Source organism: Gouania willdenowi, chromosome 18, assembly GCF_900634775.1.
Source record: "Gouania willdenowi chromosome 18, fGouWil2.1, whole genome shotgun sequence".
In the NCBI taxonomy this organism is placed as follows: domain Eukaryota; kingdom Metazoa; phylum Chordata; class Actinopteri; order Blenniiformes; family Gobiesocidae; genus Gouania; species Gouania willdenowi.
The window spans coordinates 14,840,548-14,853,589 of NC_041061.1; the positions used below are offsets into that span (position 1 = coordinate 14,840,548).

The following is a 13,042-nucleotide window of genomic DNA, read 5'->3' on the forward strand; positions in this document are numbered from 1 at the left end:
GAAAGCTCCGCCCTTTTCAGGAGCACCGAGCTATAGCTCCATGTCACTGTTGGCACATACCAATGGGCAGGGTGCATCTAATCCAGGGGCACCCTGTTCTCCTTTCTCGCCCTTAGGCCCTTTTTTGCCCTTCTTTCCCTTCTCCCCCTGTGAAGAACAGTTTGTTCAAATTACATCATTTTTTTTTTCTCCAAATGTTAGGATTGCTATTATGAGGGATAAAGCAGGCGAGGCTACAGTCCACAAAGGATGAGGAAACATGGCCAGTGTTAGAAGGGGATACTGGATTATAAAGATGAGGAAAAGTGGGAAAAGGTTTGTCACTAAAGGGGGTGTAAAGGGCACAAAGGCTGAGAAAGAGTAGCAGGGAATAAAACCTCTATAGAAAGACAGAATAGCTAAAACACACCGTAGAAATACATGACACATTTAAAGATTACAGTCATTTTTCAATACGAATATGATGTGAAAATTTATACAAGCACTGATAAATAGTAGAGGTGTCACGATCCAGTATCGATCCTAGAAATTGGTCCGATATCAGCAAAAAACAAAACAAAAATCGGATCACATATCGGCCTGTATCTAAAATAACTGATTTGTTATTTCTGCATTTTAAAAGTTTAGGTTATTCGTATTGTTTGTTGTTAGTTTTTAGGTTATTTTATTTTTTACTTTTTTGTCGTTCTATTCAATTGTAAAATATTTTTATGTGTAAGTAAATTATTTGCACTTTAATACTTTTTTATTGGATTTATTTATGTAATTTTCCAGGGTCTTCTACTTTTTTTTAATTCAGTTGTACAATATTTTCATGTTTAAGGTTCAAATTTCAAATTACTTTGCACTTTAATACCTTTTTTTCCCAGTTATTTTTCAGGGTCTTCTAGTTTATTTATTTTTTTTATTCAGTTGTACAATATCGTTTTGTTTAAGGTTCAAATTTCTGTAATCCATTGGTTAATAATAATAATAATTATAATAATAAATGGGTGAGTTTTTCTCATACCTACTGTTGCTGACTTTTGTTTTCTCTCAGTAACATCACTTGATCAAGCCTTTTCTAACATTATACACTATAAAATAAACAATAAAAGTATGTATGATTCGTCCTGATATCGGTTTTGTGTTGGAAATTAAAAAAAAAGGTTGGATCGGGACACCCCTAGCTAATAAAAGTGGCGATATCCACTCTTCTACAAGTTATTATCCATAATATCCAGAAATTCATGAGTCAATTGTTAACATTTCTTGCAAATATATCACAATAATAAAAAAAAAAAAGTAGTACTGCGATCTGTTCAGAGTGAGAACCAGCACACATACATACAGTTGTTAGTCAAGAGGTTAAAACAATACTGAACAATACTAAACAAGCACATTGAAGGCTCACCAACAGGCTCAAAGGAATGAAATGTATTATGTTCATGCGTGCATAAAAAATATGAAATAACAAATGTGAGTCTCAAGAGCCTGTTGTCAATGGACCGTTGATGACGTCATTGGAAATGACTTTTCAATGCCTCAGAATGACATGAGACGTGTTGTTTTGGAAGAATGAGATGGCAAATCATTAAAACTGTGGAGAACCAAAAAAAAAACTGGGGGATGACATTTTATGCATAGGTTTGCAGCTACACTAGTGCTACCAACAGTGAACCCTGCAGCTCCCCGTCCATTGACATCAGTTCTCTGTCTTGTTACGGAGTTTAAAGCGGAGTTGCAACATGTCTACGTCTACCTTTTCTCCTCTCTCCCCAATGTCGCCTTTCTCTCCCCTTAAGCCTGCTGTTCCCTGTGAAAGTACAGCTATACTTGAATACTTTACCTCAAAATGCCTAAACACATCAGAAACAGACTAAATAAGGATCAGCAGGAGTGAAAAGATGAGGTGCAAAAAAAATCTAATGGAAATCACAAGAAATGGGAGGGATGACCACAAATAAATCATTGAGTTGAAAAGAAAAATACATTTTTAAATGTTTCATCCATCGACCACAACAGCTGAAACAGAAATCCTTTCAAAAGGTTTTTTATTTTTTTCATCTAAAGCTTGAGTGTAAAAAAAAAAGGAAATTCAACATTATTGTGCCATAGTTTTACAATATTAGTTCCATAGGGATCTTCACTTCAAAATTCTTGAATTTGTGATAAGATTTCATGACACTTTAAAGGAATTTTGTGGGATTTTCTGAGAGAAATTGTCAGATTTTAGAAAAATTTAGAGTTCTTTCCACAATTGCCATAAAAAAGAAGATGCAAACGTGAGAAAACGGTGAAGCCCCTGAAAATATCGTGGAGTTTCATTACATTTGTGAAATTGAGATATCTGCAACTGAATAATTTTGTAATGGTTCATGTTTTCTGTTATTTTCACTTTTTCTTGAGGGCCAATTTGGATGCCCCGAAGGGCCTGATTTGGGCCCCCGGGCCTTTAGTTTGACACGGGTGATCAAGGGGCACTAATGAGTAAAAGAATAAAGAAACAAATAATAAAAAAATTTAAAAAAAGTTAGCTTTTTCTCATGGGACAATAAATGGATAATGATTGCTAACGTTACCAAAACTATATATATATATATATATATATACAGGTATATATATATATATATATATATATTGTACTTACATCAAGGCCTGGTGTACCAGCAGATCCCTGTCAACAAACAAAAAAGGTAACAAAAGTCTGTATCCCCATCTAAAGATTGATATTCTTATAATAAACAAATATTATTAATTATTAATTCATTTGTTTTGTTCTTAAATATGTCTACATTCATGTGTGTGTGTGTGTTGATGACAAATATCAGATGTTATTCTCAGACTTACAGGTAGCCCGTAAGGTCCTCGTGGTCCGGGCTCTCCTGGCGCTCCTTTCTCACCCTGGAATAGACAAACAAGCATTTACAATATAAAACTAGACAAAATCAATGTAAATAATGTGTCTGGTTTACGTATGAATTAATGAAGCTTACAATGTCCCCCTTTGGCCCTGCTGGTCCAGCGGGACCGGCTGGTCCATCAACGCCCTGCAGACAGCAGTGGTTACCATGGTGAGTTCAGGAAACAAATCTCTCATCTCGTGTTGATTAATAGAAAAACTCCATAAAGCCTTCACATATCCACCTTATTCCAGGGGCTGCTACTTCTTAAGAATTTGCGCACTTGCAAAATGATAAATTCAAAACAACCGTCCTGTATATCTTCAATAAATTGCTAACATTTGTTCAAAAAAACACATAAACTACTATGTTCTCACATGAAATCTAATCCCATCTTGATGTGGACAGTCGCGCTTCCGAGAATAAGGTGGAAATTATCAATATTTCCTTTTGGCTTTGACTTCCAATCAGCACAAAGAAGTGGGAAACATGCAATGGTCCCAGAGGACATGTATACACAACACTGCTGGTACAGTTAATAATGTATGAGTGTCTGTTAATGCAGCATCAAACAAACAAGTGGCTGTTTCTGTGTCGTGTGCGGTATATACAGTACAATCATGGACTACAGTATTGGCACCCCTGGAATTCTTCCAGAAAATACACCATTTTTTCCAGAAATTGTTGCAATTACAAATGTTTTTGGTACACGTGTTTAATTCCTTTATGTGCATTGAGAAAACTCAAATAAACATTATTTTACATAAAATGTAAAAAATTAGACTGGACAATATCATCAAGAAGTTTATAACTCATGGAACTGTGGCACATTTTTATGTATTTATGACAAAAGAATGCAATGCAGGAGAGTTAGGATGATGAACGAATGTCAGGTGTGATTTCTGTCTTGCCAGCGCCTGTCAAATGATTCATCCACAGTTTTAAAACAGTGCCAACAATTCTATCTTAATCCATTTTTTTCAATTATGTCAATTTTGGCTTTTTCCTTCTGCCTTTTTGTGTTTTTTCAATCTCGCATAAAAGAAATAAACATGTATACAAAAACATTTCTAATTGCAACTATTTCTGGGAGAAATAGTGTATTTTCTGAAAAAAAATCCAGGGGTGCCAATCAGGGTTGGTGTCAATTACAATTACATTTTCAATTACATTCAGTTACGATTACAGTGACCGGCATTTTCCCCCATTTACAGTTAAATTCTGATTATTATTTTTCCCTTGAAAGCCAATTACAATTACGTTCTCAATTACTAAAGTTCAGCAAGATTAGTACCAATTACAATGAATCACAATTACCAAGTATGAAATAAATAAGCCCATAAAACTTAACCTTCCTCTTGTGTTAGCTTTCTGTTAGCATCTCTTATGATAACGGGTCAGTTTTGACCCACGTCTCTAAAATCAAAATGAAAAATACACTAAAAAATATTATTTACCTTTTAATTTGTTTTTTTAATCCCAAGTTTTGCTTTAAATCAAAAACAGAATTGGCCGATTTTTAGAAAATGTTCACTTCAATTACATTTAAAAAGTTTATTTATCTAAACTTAATTACAATTTAATTATGATAACAGCAACAGATTTTTAAAATCACAATTAAAAATAATTATTAAGCCATATTTGTGATTCATTCAATCAATTACAATTATAATTTACCCCAACCCAGGTGTCAATACTTTCATCCATGACTGTATCTATATATACAGTATATATATATATATAAATATAGCATATAAACACATTGTACAGAAGTGTTGGAGCATTAGTATGGGCCTGTATGGAGTGTAGGGGGGAGATGATAGAGAGACATTGGTTGGTGAAGCCTGTTGGTCACATGACACTCACCCTAATGCCGGGCTTGCCGTCCAAGCCGGAGGCTCCCTGTGTGTTTATGGAGGTATGAGTGACATGAACAAGGCGAGATTAGTACCAGATGAACACTGTTATTAGGACACACTGATGGCAGGTTTCACCACAGCTAAACAACACTGTGTTACAGAGTAGTCACCTCAGGCAAATGGCAATGAGAACACAAGATGTAACAATGCACAGCACACACACACACACACACACACACACGCACACACACGCACACACACACACGCGTGGTCATTAATGCACACAACAGGAACCGGAACTCGTCTAAAACAGGAATCTTTGTTTTAAGTCTCTGCAGGACTAAAGCTCAGACACCATGTGATCCACTTACAGGGAGACCCAGCGGTCCACGGTCTCCTTTGTGCCCAGGCTCTCCTCTGATACCCTTCACACCATGCAACCCAGGTTCACCCTATAGGAAAATAAGACAAGAAGACTGTTGAATGGATGGCACTGTACAGAGGTGTAAAGAGTACCAATATAGCCTACTCAAGTAGAACTACTGCTACTTCATTGAAATTGTACTAAAGTACAAGTAGGTCATACATGAAATACTCACGTATAAGTCAAAAGTAGCTGAAATAAATAGTACTCAAAGTAAAGCTACTATTGTCATGTTTCCCTTGCATAGAGTAAACATCTCATATATAAACTAAATCAGATAGGACGGTTATGATGTGATGCATTTGATTGTTGTCTGGTCATTTCATTTTATTTTGTAGTCTCGCAATGTTTGTTGATCATTTTAAAACGAAAAATTACAATTTACTCCAGTAACGGTTGGGCGTAGAAATGTAACAAATGACTTTACTTCTTTTAAAATGCTCTTAAGTACAAGTAAAATGACTGATTTAGAAAATATACTCAAATAAGTGTTACATAACAGCAACTCTTACTTTGACCTCTGGTACTGCAGTGCTTCTTAAGAACGTTCTTAGGGCTAGGGGGTTCTTTTCAGCTTTTATTTTGAAACTGGAATTTTATTTGTTGCACGTGTCGGTCACTTCACACAATCACAAACTTATTAAACTCATTCAAAACAAACAAACTGAGCTACACATTTCTCCTCTGTGTAAGAAACATTACTATAATGTCAAACATGCACCAAAGAGGGAAACAGGGATGTTAGGAGAAGTTTGGGACACGGGTGTGAGTTACAAGAAAACGCCCCCAAATCACAACCACCAATTATATTATTTATAGTTTCACACTAGGGATGTAACGATAAATCGTAAGGCAGTTAAAAATCGATTCATAGGTATCACGGTTGATATCGATTTTCTGACAATTGAATCGCAGTACTTTTTTTAACCACGCTATCCGGAAGTGTAGGCGGCGGGCGGAGTCTGCTAATACTTTCTTTCTGGCTGCCTTCTACTCTTAAATATGTTAATAAATGATTCATTACCCCTTTAGCACCGAAAGAATATCTGTAATATTACTTAAATATCTGCAAAAGTCACGTTTTTCTATTAGCTCTGTCTGCTAGCATAGCTTCTCTTTTTCACTGCAAGAATTTCTGCATGCCATCCGACCACTGTGTTACCAGCGCCCTCTGCTGGTCCAAACAAATATGACGTAAATCAGTGCAATGACGTTTTTTTTTTTTTTTGAAAGTCCAATTGTTAAGGCACAAAATACATTTTCAGTTGCACTTTTTGAAGAAAAACTATTATGCAGTTTTGCATTGTTTATTATAGAACCAGAATTTAAATAAATAGGCTTCATTTTCATTTGTATTATTCCTTTATTTATTTAATTCAAGATTTATTTTTAGTTAAATTGCATTGTTTTGAATAGTTTATCAAGGGATTCTTTTGACAATGAAAAATAAAAGGAAAATAATACAGTATTTTCTAATTTTGTCCCAAAAAAAAAATTTGTCTACAGTCCCATTTTGTAAATGAAAAAATCGTGAGAGAATCGTATCGTGAACCCAGTATCGTGAATCGAATCGTATCGGGAGTTGAGTGAATCGTTACATCCCTATTTCACACATAATTTTAGTACAAGCTTAAAGCACATTATACTTGCTAAAAAATAAGGATGGAAACAAATAACCAAAAATGTATTTTATATAATATTCTTGTTTTTCAGGAAAAGGATTTTATGGATTTTACACAGCTCTATTAAGATCTTAGATATTAGTTATTGCATCATAAATGCATGAAAAAAAAAGGAATACTATTGTACGTAAAATAATAATAAGATTAAAATACTATTCAAATTAACGGTAGGTTCGTAGTGATTTAAATTAGGTTTGGTTTACCTTGATAGAAAAATGATGACAATAAAAAGAAAGCGCTACAAGCTTTAAATACGGTAATATTTGAATAAAGGCTTCAATCAAACCACATTTAGAAACAATTACATCTTTCTAAGACGCCTTAATATACACGTAAATAAACGTGTTTGCGTTTACCTTTGGTCCAGGGAAGCCATGAGGTCCCTGAAAAACATTCAAAGTTGCAAAATGAGTTTGTAAAGTTTGACTGTTGCATGTTAATAATGCCGTCAAAACACGGGAGAAGTAGGAGGTTAGTCGGTAACTGACATCAGAGAACGTTTGTTGTTTTATAGAGACATTCTTTTCTTTGTAACAGTATAAAGTGCTGCTCAGGTAAAAGACAAACAGATTAACCACAGGCATGGCAAACATAGAACATGAAAACCTGTTATTCACCCGGCCATGTTTAGCAGCACAAGGTGTGATAGGGTCATGCAGTTCATGTTGGAGGTTTGATCAGGTTTTGGGGGAGTTTTTTGAGGGTAATTGCTTACCATCGGTCCTGGGGGTCCATGGGGCCCTATTGGCCCTGGAGTGCCGGTAATCTAGAAGTGATACAGGATTTATTGAACCAGATTAGGACTCGTCACGTGCAGAAAAGAATGTGGAAACTGAAGTTGTTGGTTTTACTTACAGAAAGACCTTGAGGACCAGGCAGTCCTGAATCCCCTTTATCCCCTTTAACACCATTAACACCCTAAAATGCACAAACTTTGATTATACTTTGTGTTTAAACTGGATTAGACAGTTGGGCATTGTTCTCAACGTTGGTATTGTGAGTCATGTGTGTGAAAGCAATTCTTACAGGTAAACCAGGCAGGCCAGTAGTTCCTTTTTCCCCTGAAGCTCCAGGCATGCCCATGTCTCCTTTGTAACCTTTGTAGCCCTGAGAATGACAGGAAGTGACAGCGAGCCTGAACATTGTTCTTTACGTTGGCTTTTTATAAGGTCGTGCACATTTATGTCCCATCAAATCAACTCACTCTTTCTCCATCAAGTCCAGGGAGGCCAGGCATACCACGATCCCCCTGTAACCACAGGAGACGCTACTCAAATCAAGCTCAGATTAGCAGCTAATGCAGAGATAATCTGGTTTTGATAGTTTAGTTGTGTGTTCAAGTAAATAAAACTGAGATGGAGAATTGAAACTACTTTGGCTGATTGGTGTATTATGACTTAATAAAGCAGTTTGTCATGCAAAAAAAAACTGTTCTCTGTCTCTTACCTTATAGCCCTGTGGTCCAATTGGCCCTGGAGGCCCCGGAGGTCCCTGGAAAGGAAGAGGGACTGATGTAGTCTGAGTCTTTAGTGATTAAATGAAATAGGTTTTTCTTTTCTGGCTTTAAAAGTGCTGGGTATAAATGTGCATTATCACAAAATGTTCAGTTTAGAACACACATGCAGGGAGTTGTAACAGCGAGAGCATGTGGTTAAATCATTAAAAGTGGAAACATGGTGTTAGGGTGTAAACGTGTCAGCATTAGGGGTGGGGGGAATTATGCAACAAATTGACCAGACGGTTAGGGAATATTGGAACCAATGTGCTTTTATACTTACATTTATTTTATTTATTTATTTATTATTAATATGTATTCATATGTTTATGGGGGTTTTTTTAAATCTTAAAATGCAAATAAAGGCCAAATTCTTTTGCATTTTTTTTTAAATTTTTTATCACTAAAAAAGAAAATAATAAAATGGGAAAATATTTAGAATTTTTCCTTCGCTTAAACACTAAATAACATCTTTTGTGTGCGTGTGCGCATGTGGGGGGGGGCAGCAGACGTTAAGCATTGCCTTGATTTTAACCATGCACATGACATATTTTATAGAAATTAATTTGTTAACATCTGTTCACATTTGCATTTCGGTTTGTTCTTTTTGGGAGGTAAGATTTTCACGTCTAATTCAAATACAGTCAATCATGACGATTGTGTCTGACCAGAAAAGAACGGATCACTCTTTATGTGAATCAATAAATATTAAATGAATAAATAATGAGTAGTGCACACTGTTGGTATGTCAGGCAGCATCTCAGATCGATAACACACAAGCACGAATGCAGCGCTGACGATGGATTCCTCAGACATGTTGCTGGGTGAACGAGCATAAAAATACAAACGGGGGGCATGGTGGGGCAAAAAAACGCCGCTTGGATCAGGATTAGGCCCATGCTGGGACAAAGATGAGTCACTAACGGAGATGAAACAGCACACAGAAATACACACAGCCTAATTACCGTGACTGTAATAGTTGTAATCCTCTGCAGTTGACCATGGGAGTGGGAACGAGGTCGGAGGTGAGAAATAAGAGCGGTCAGGATGAAAGAAACGCTGATGTCAGCACATTTTAGTCACACTGTTTGGTACATATGACAAACACACCTGCCTTGCATATGGCATGTGCATCACGTTTCTGTTTTTAAGTTTGTACGATTGCCAGTGGAGATGGAAAAGTGCATACATTCCCTTTAGGAAATCATGCAAACAAGTGATCCTTGGGAATAAAAGATTTGAGAGATTTTCTGCAGGTGACAGATACAAAGGCACTAGAAATGAGCAACCAGACCAACCTGTAAGGCCTCCTGAATGTTGCCATTGTAGTCGATGATTTCCGTGGCTCCTTGGTCTCCTTTCTGTCCGGGGGGGCCCTGCAGGAAACCAGCAGAAACAAAAACTTTATATACATTATTATTTTTCATCCATTGCTTGTTTACCAATGACAATAACAACAAATGCATGACTACTGCCCTCTGATGGTGACTAGTGTGCAACTGCCCAACAGTCAACATAAGATCAGAAATGCAAGATATTCTTACCATTGGGCCAATAGAGCCCAGGTCTCCTTTATCTCCAGTTTCTCCCTGAAGCAGAAACAATTCACACATTCATCTCATTAACAGAATCAGTAAAGAACTGTAACACACCACGATTTGTGTGATCACATTAATTGTTATCAATTTTACAAATTTGAAGCGATTTACTATTGTATTTTAGGGATTTCTACTTAGATTTTATGAAGTTATATTGAAAGAAAAAGTGGGAAAGCATCAACTCTATTTTAAAAGGCAACACTAGATGACAGAGGTGTGAAGAGTACTGATGTATCCTACTCAAGGTGAAGTACTGTTACTCGATTGGAATTGTAAAAAAAAGAAGAGACAAAATCTTGCACAATTGGAACTTAATTTATTTTCCACAAAGACACCTGTATAAAATAAAATGTTTGCCAAAATGTACAACTCGTTTTTAAATTTTTTTTAAAAAAAAGTATAAGTATAGCTAAATTTAAGAACTATAAAACTGAGAAAGTAACATCCATTCAATGCTGTCTTGGCACTATGCATTACGTTTAATCTGATTGGTCGGCTATGATGTGATGCATTTGATTGTTGTCTGATCATTTCATTTTTTGTAGTTTTACAATGTCTGTTGACCATTTTTAAAACAAAAAAATAATAATTTACTCAGTAACAGCGGGCATACAAATGTAACAAAGTACTTTACATAAGTACAAGTCAATGACTGACTTAGAAATATACTCAAAAAAGCAAAAGCACCCATAAAAGCAACTGAATTACAGTAACGCGAGTACTTGTAATCCATTACTTTCACCTGGATTTTTTTGACACGTTTTCACAAGCAAAATATAGACCGAGAAACCATGAAGTAATTCTGTGCTCGTTTCATTTTTCAAAGGTAAGTTGGTGTAAAAGGGTGAGGCTTGAACGCAAACATGCTACAGCTAATATGGTTTAATGAGCTGCTGTGGTGAACAACAGAGAAATATTAAAGTTTCCCAAATGTGACCTGGATTATCACAAATTTCAAATTCTGATGTTGCTGGTTATGATTTACAGTCATAAACAGGACTGAATCATAACATAACCAAACCGCTAGAGCGGACATGGGCTCGTCTGTGAACGGTCGCATTTACAGACATTGGAGTCGCTGTTAGCTTACCAATAAACGGGAAGAGATTCATCACCTTTACAATAAGTGCTGACTAGGCCACTGGGAGTGAGGCCCAAGGCCAAGACAGGCTGACTTAATAATAATGTATCATGTTTTTCTGCAGTCAGTGCCTTCTCCTCGCCTTTCTCTCTCTGCTCTGTTTCAGGTGTCGTGAAGCTCATGATGGCAGTTCCTGATCTATGGTTCACGGCTAAACTAGTCTGGTACACTCTGATGTTCTATCTCTCGATCCTGTTCTGTTGGTCCTTCTGTCCACTAACCCCAACCAGTCGACGCAGATGGCTGCCACCTCTGAACCTGGTTCTGCTGGAGATTTCTTCCTGTTAAAAGGGAGTCGTTTCTTCCCACTGTCGCTAAATGCTTGTTCATGTGGGTCTTGTTGGGTTTTTTCTTTCCCATTATGAATTTTATATTTTGAGAAGCGCATTGAGATGACTTTGTTGTAAATTGCGCTATACAAATAAAATTGAAATGAATTGAAAAGTTGAATTGAATCTTGAAAAAATATTTCTAAAAATGCACAGCAATTTAATGTTACACTTTAAGTTATAGTCTTTAAAATCTAGAGATTTAGTCGAATGAACCTGATTTGATGATACAAAAACTGAGACTTAATCAGCATTCAGACTGGTATGTCGTGACATTAGAGCTGGCGGTGGTAGTTAATACAGATCAAAACATAATATTGCAAAGGGATCAGTTAACCCTGATGCTCTGTTCACCAATCTAAACAAAACGTGTCTTGTGTGCTGACCTTTGACCCTTTAGACCCCGGAGTACCAGCCTCTCCTTGGGAACCCTGCAGGAAATAAGAACGCACAGATGGAGGGGGGGGGAGAGGGGGTGGAACGTGGTTTAAGGGAGATTTTTAAAACAAAGAGCACAGTTCCCGAGCCACAAACGTAAACTTGAAACGCGTTAAACAAACGCTCTTAACGTTTTCACTTTTAGCTCTTCATAAAATAACCAATTCAATCCTAACGCACAGTTCACAGAGGTATAATATCACAAATCTGTTGAGAATTCATACATTCAACTTCGCTTAAATAACCCACTTTTAATATGCAAAGAAGAAAGTGTTTATTTGAACTTCTGTCTTTGACAATGGAGGGATTTCCCTATGGGAGTTCCTCATACGATGAGAACCAGTGTTTAGACTGCAGATGGAACTCCCTGTTGGGCCGATGCCAAATGTAAACAATGGTAAACTCATTCACACACTCCGGGGAGAAGCAGGTTCACAGGTGTTAATGGTTTAACCAGATTTCTTTGTTATCAGAAGAAAGGAGGCCAGATTCTAAAGTTACCACTTTGCCAGCTTCCATAAAGAAAGCCCTAGATGGCAGCAGAGCATTGAATACAACAGCTCCCGATGGCTCAAATTTTAAAAATAAATGCCTTCAGTTTCTGACCTTTGGTCCAACAGGCCCGATTTCTCCTCGTTCACCCTTTCCTGGGGGTCCATGATCGCCTCTCTCACCCTAAAGCAAAGAACAGAACCAAAGGTGAGCCATCATGGTTTAAACGTGTTCATATTTTAATATCTAACACACAACATGCAGAAATCCTGTCCTATTCTCTGTTCTCCATCACTTGACTGTGGATGACCAAGGAAGAACATCGTACCTCCTCTCTCACATGTTTGCTTACTCAGCACATTTACATGTCAGGTTGCGGCTTGTTATGCTGACTCAGCACAGTGTGGTTTCGTGTCGTGGGACCTTCAATAGAGTTTATTTTTAAAAGAAATCTCCCTGAAAAGATTTTTTTCTGTTCCTTTCAAAAGGAAGATTTAAAGCCAAATGGTGTTTGTCCAACATAAGGAATCATCTATGATGTGAAGTAACCATAGTCCACCAGTAGGGGGTAGTGTGGTGCAATTGTAAGAACAATGCTGACTGCTGATACTCCTAACTTGCAGAAGTTTCTTAGGTATTTATTCTGTCTATAGAGGGAAATTCACATTGGCTTCTCAGTGGTTTACTTATAGCTGCTGGGGA

The 13,042-nt window shown here is 36.8% G+C and overlaps 1 protein-coding gene across 17 annotated transcripts in view; it reads right to left on the minus strand.

The window, feature by feature from the left end:
* The window catches only part of col25a1 (collagen type XXV alpha 1 chain), a 199,888-nt gene that overhangs the window by 6,441 nt on the left and 180,405 nt on the right, over nt 1-13,042 (minus strand). For 7 of the 17 annotated variants that reach the window (XM_028474638.1, XM_028474632.1, XM_028474635.1 and 4 more), the window contains 18 exons: nt 12,455-12,523; nt 11,797-11,841; nt 9,887-9,931; nt 9,641-9,718; nt 9,308-9,331; nt 8,294-8,338; nt 8,052-8,096; nt 7,874-7,954; nt 7,703-7,765; nt 7,563-7,613; nt 7,204-7,230; nt 5,113-5,193; nt 4,749-4,784; nt 2,976-3,029; nt 2,830-2,883; nt 2,630-2,656; nt 1,742-1,795; nt 61-147 (listed from right to left, as the gene is read on the minus strand). In XM_028474638.1, the coding sequence (XP_028330439.1) occupies nt 61-147; nt 1,742-1,795; nt 2,630-2,656; nt 2,830-2,883; nt 2,976-3,029; nt 4,749-4,784; nt 5,113-5,193; nt 7,204-7,230; nt 7,563-7,613; nt 7,703-7,765; nt 7,874-7,954; nt 8,052-8,096; nt 8,294-8,338; nt 9,308-9,331; nt 9,641-9,718; nt 9,887-9,931; nt 11,797-11,841; nt 12,455-12,523 (966 nt within the window). The remainder of the gene's footprint in view (nt 1-60; nt 148-1,741; nt 1,796-2,629; nt 2,657-2,829; nt 2,884-2,975; nt 3,030-4,748; nt 4,785-5,112; nt 5,194-7,203; nt 7,231-7,562; nt 7,614-7,702; nt 7,766-7,873; nt 7,955-8,051; nt 8,097-8,293; nt 8,339-9,307; nt 9,332-9,640; nt 9,719-9,886; nt 9,932-11,796; nt 11,842-12,454; nt 12,524-13,042) is intronic. The other 10 variants (XM_028474634.1, XM_028474637.1, XM_028474622.1 and 7 more) reach the window with 6 other exon arrangements.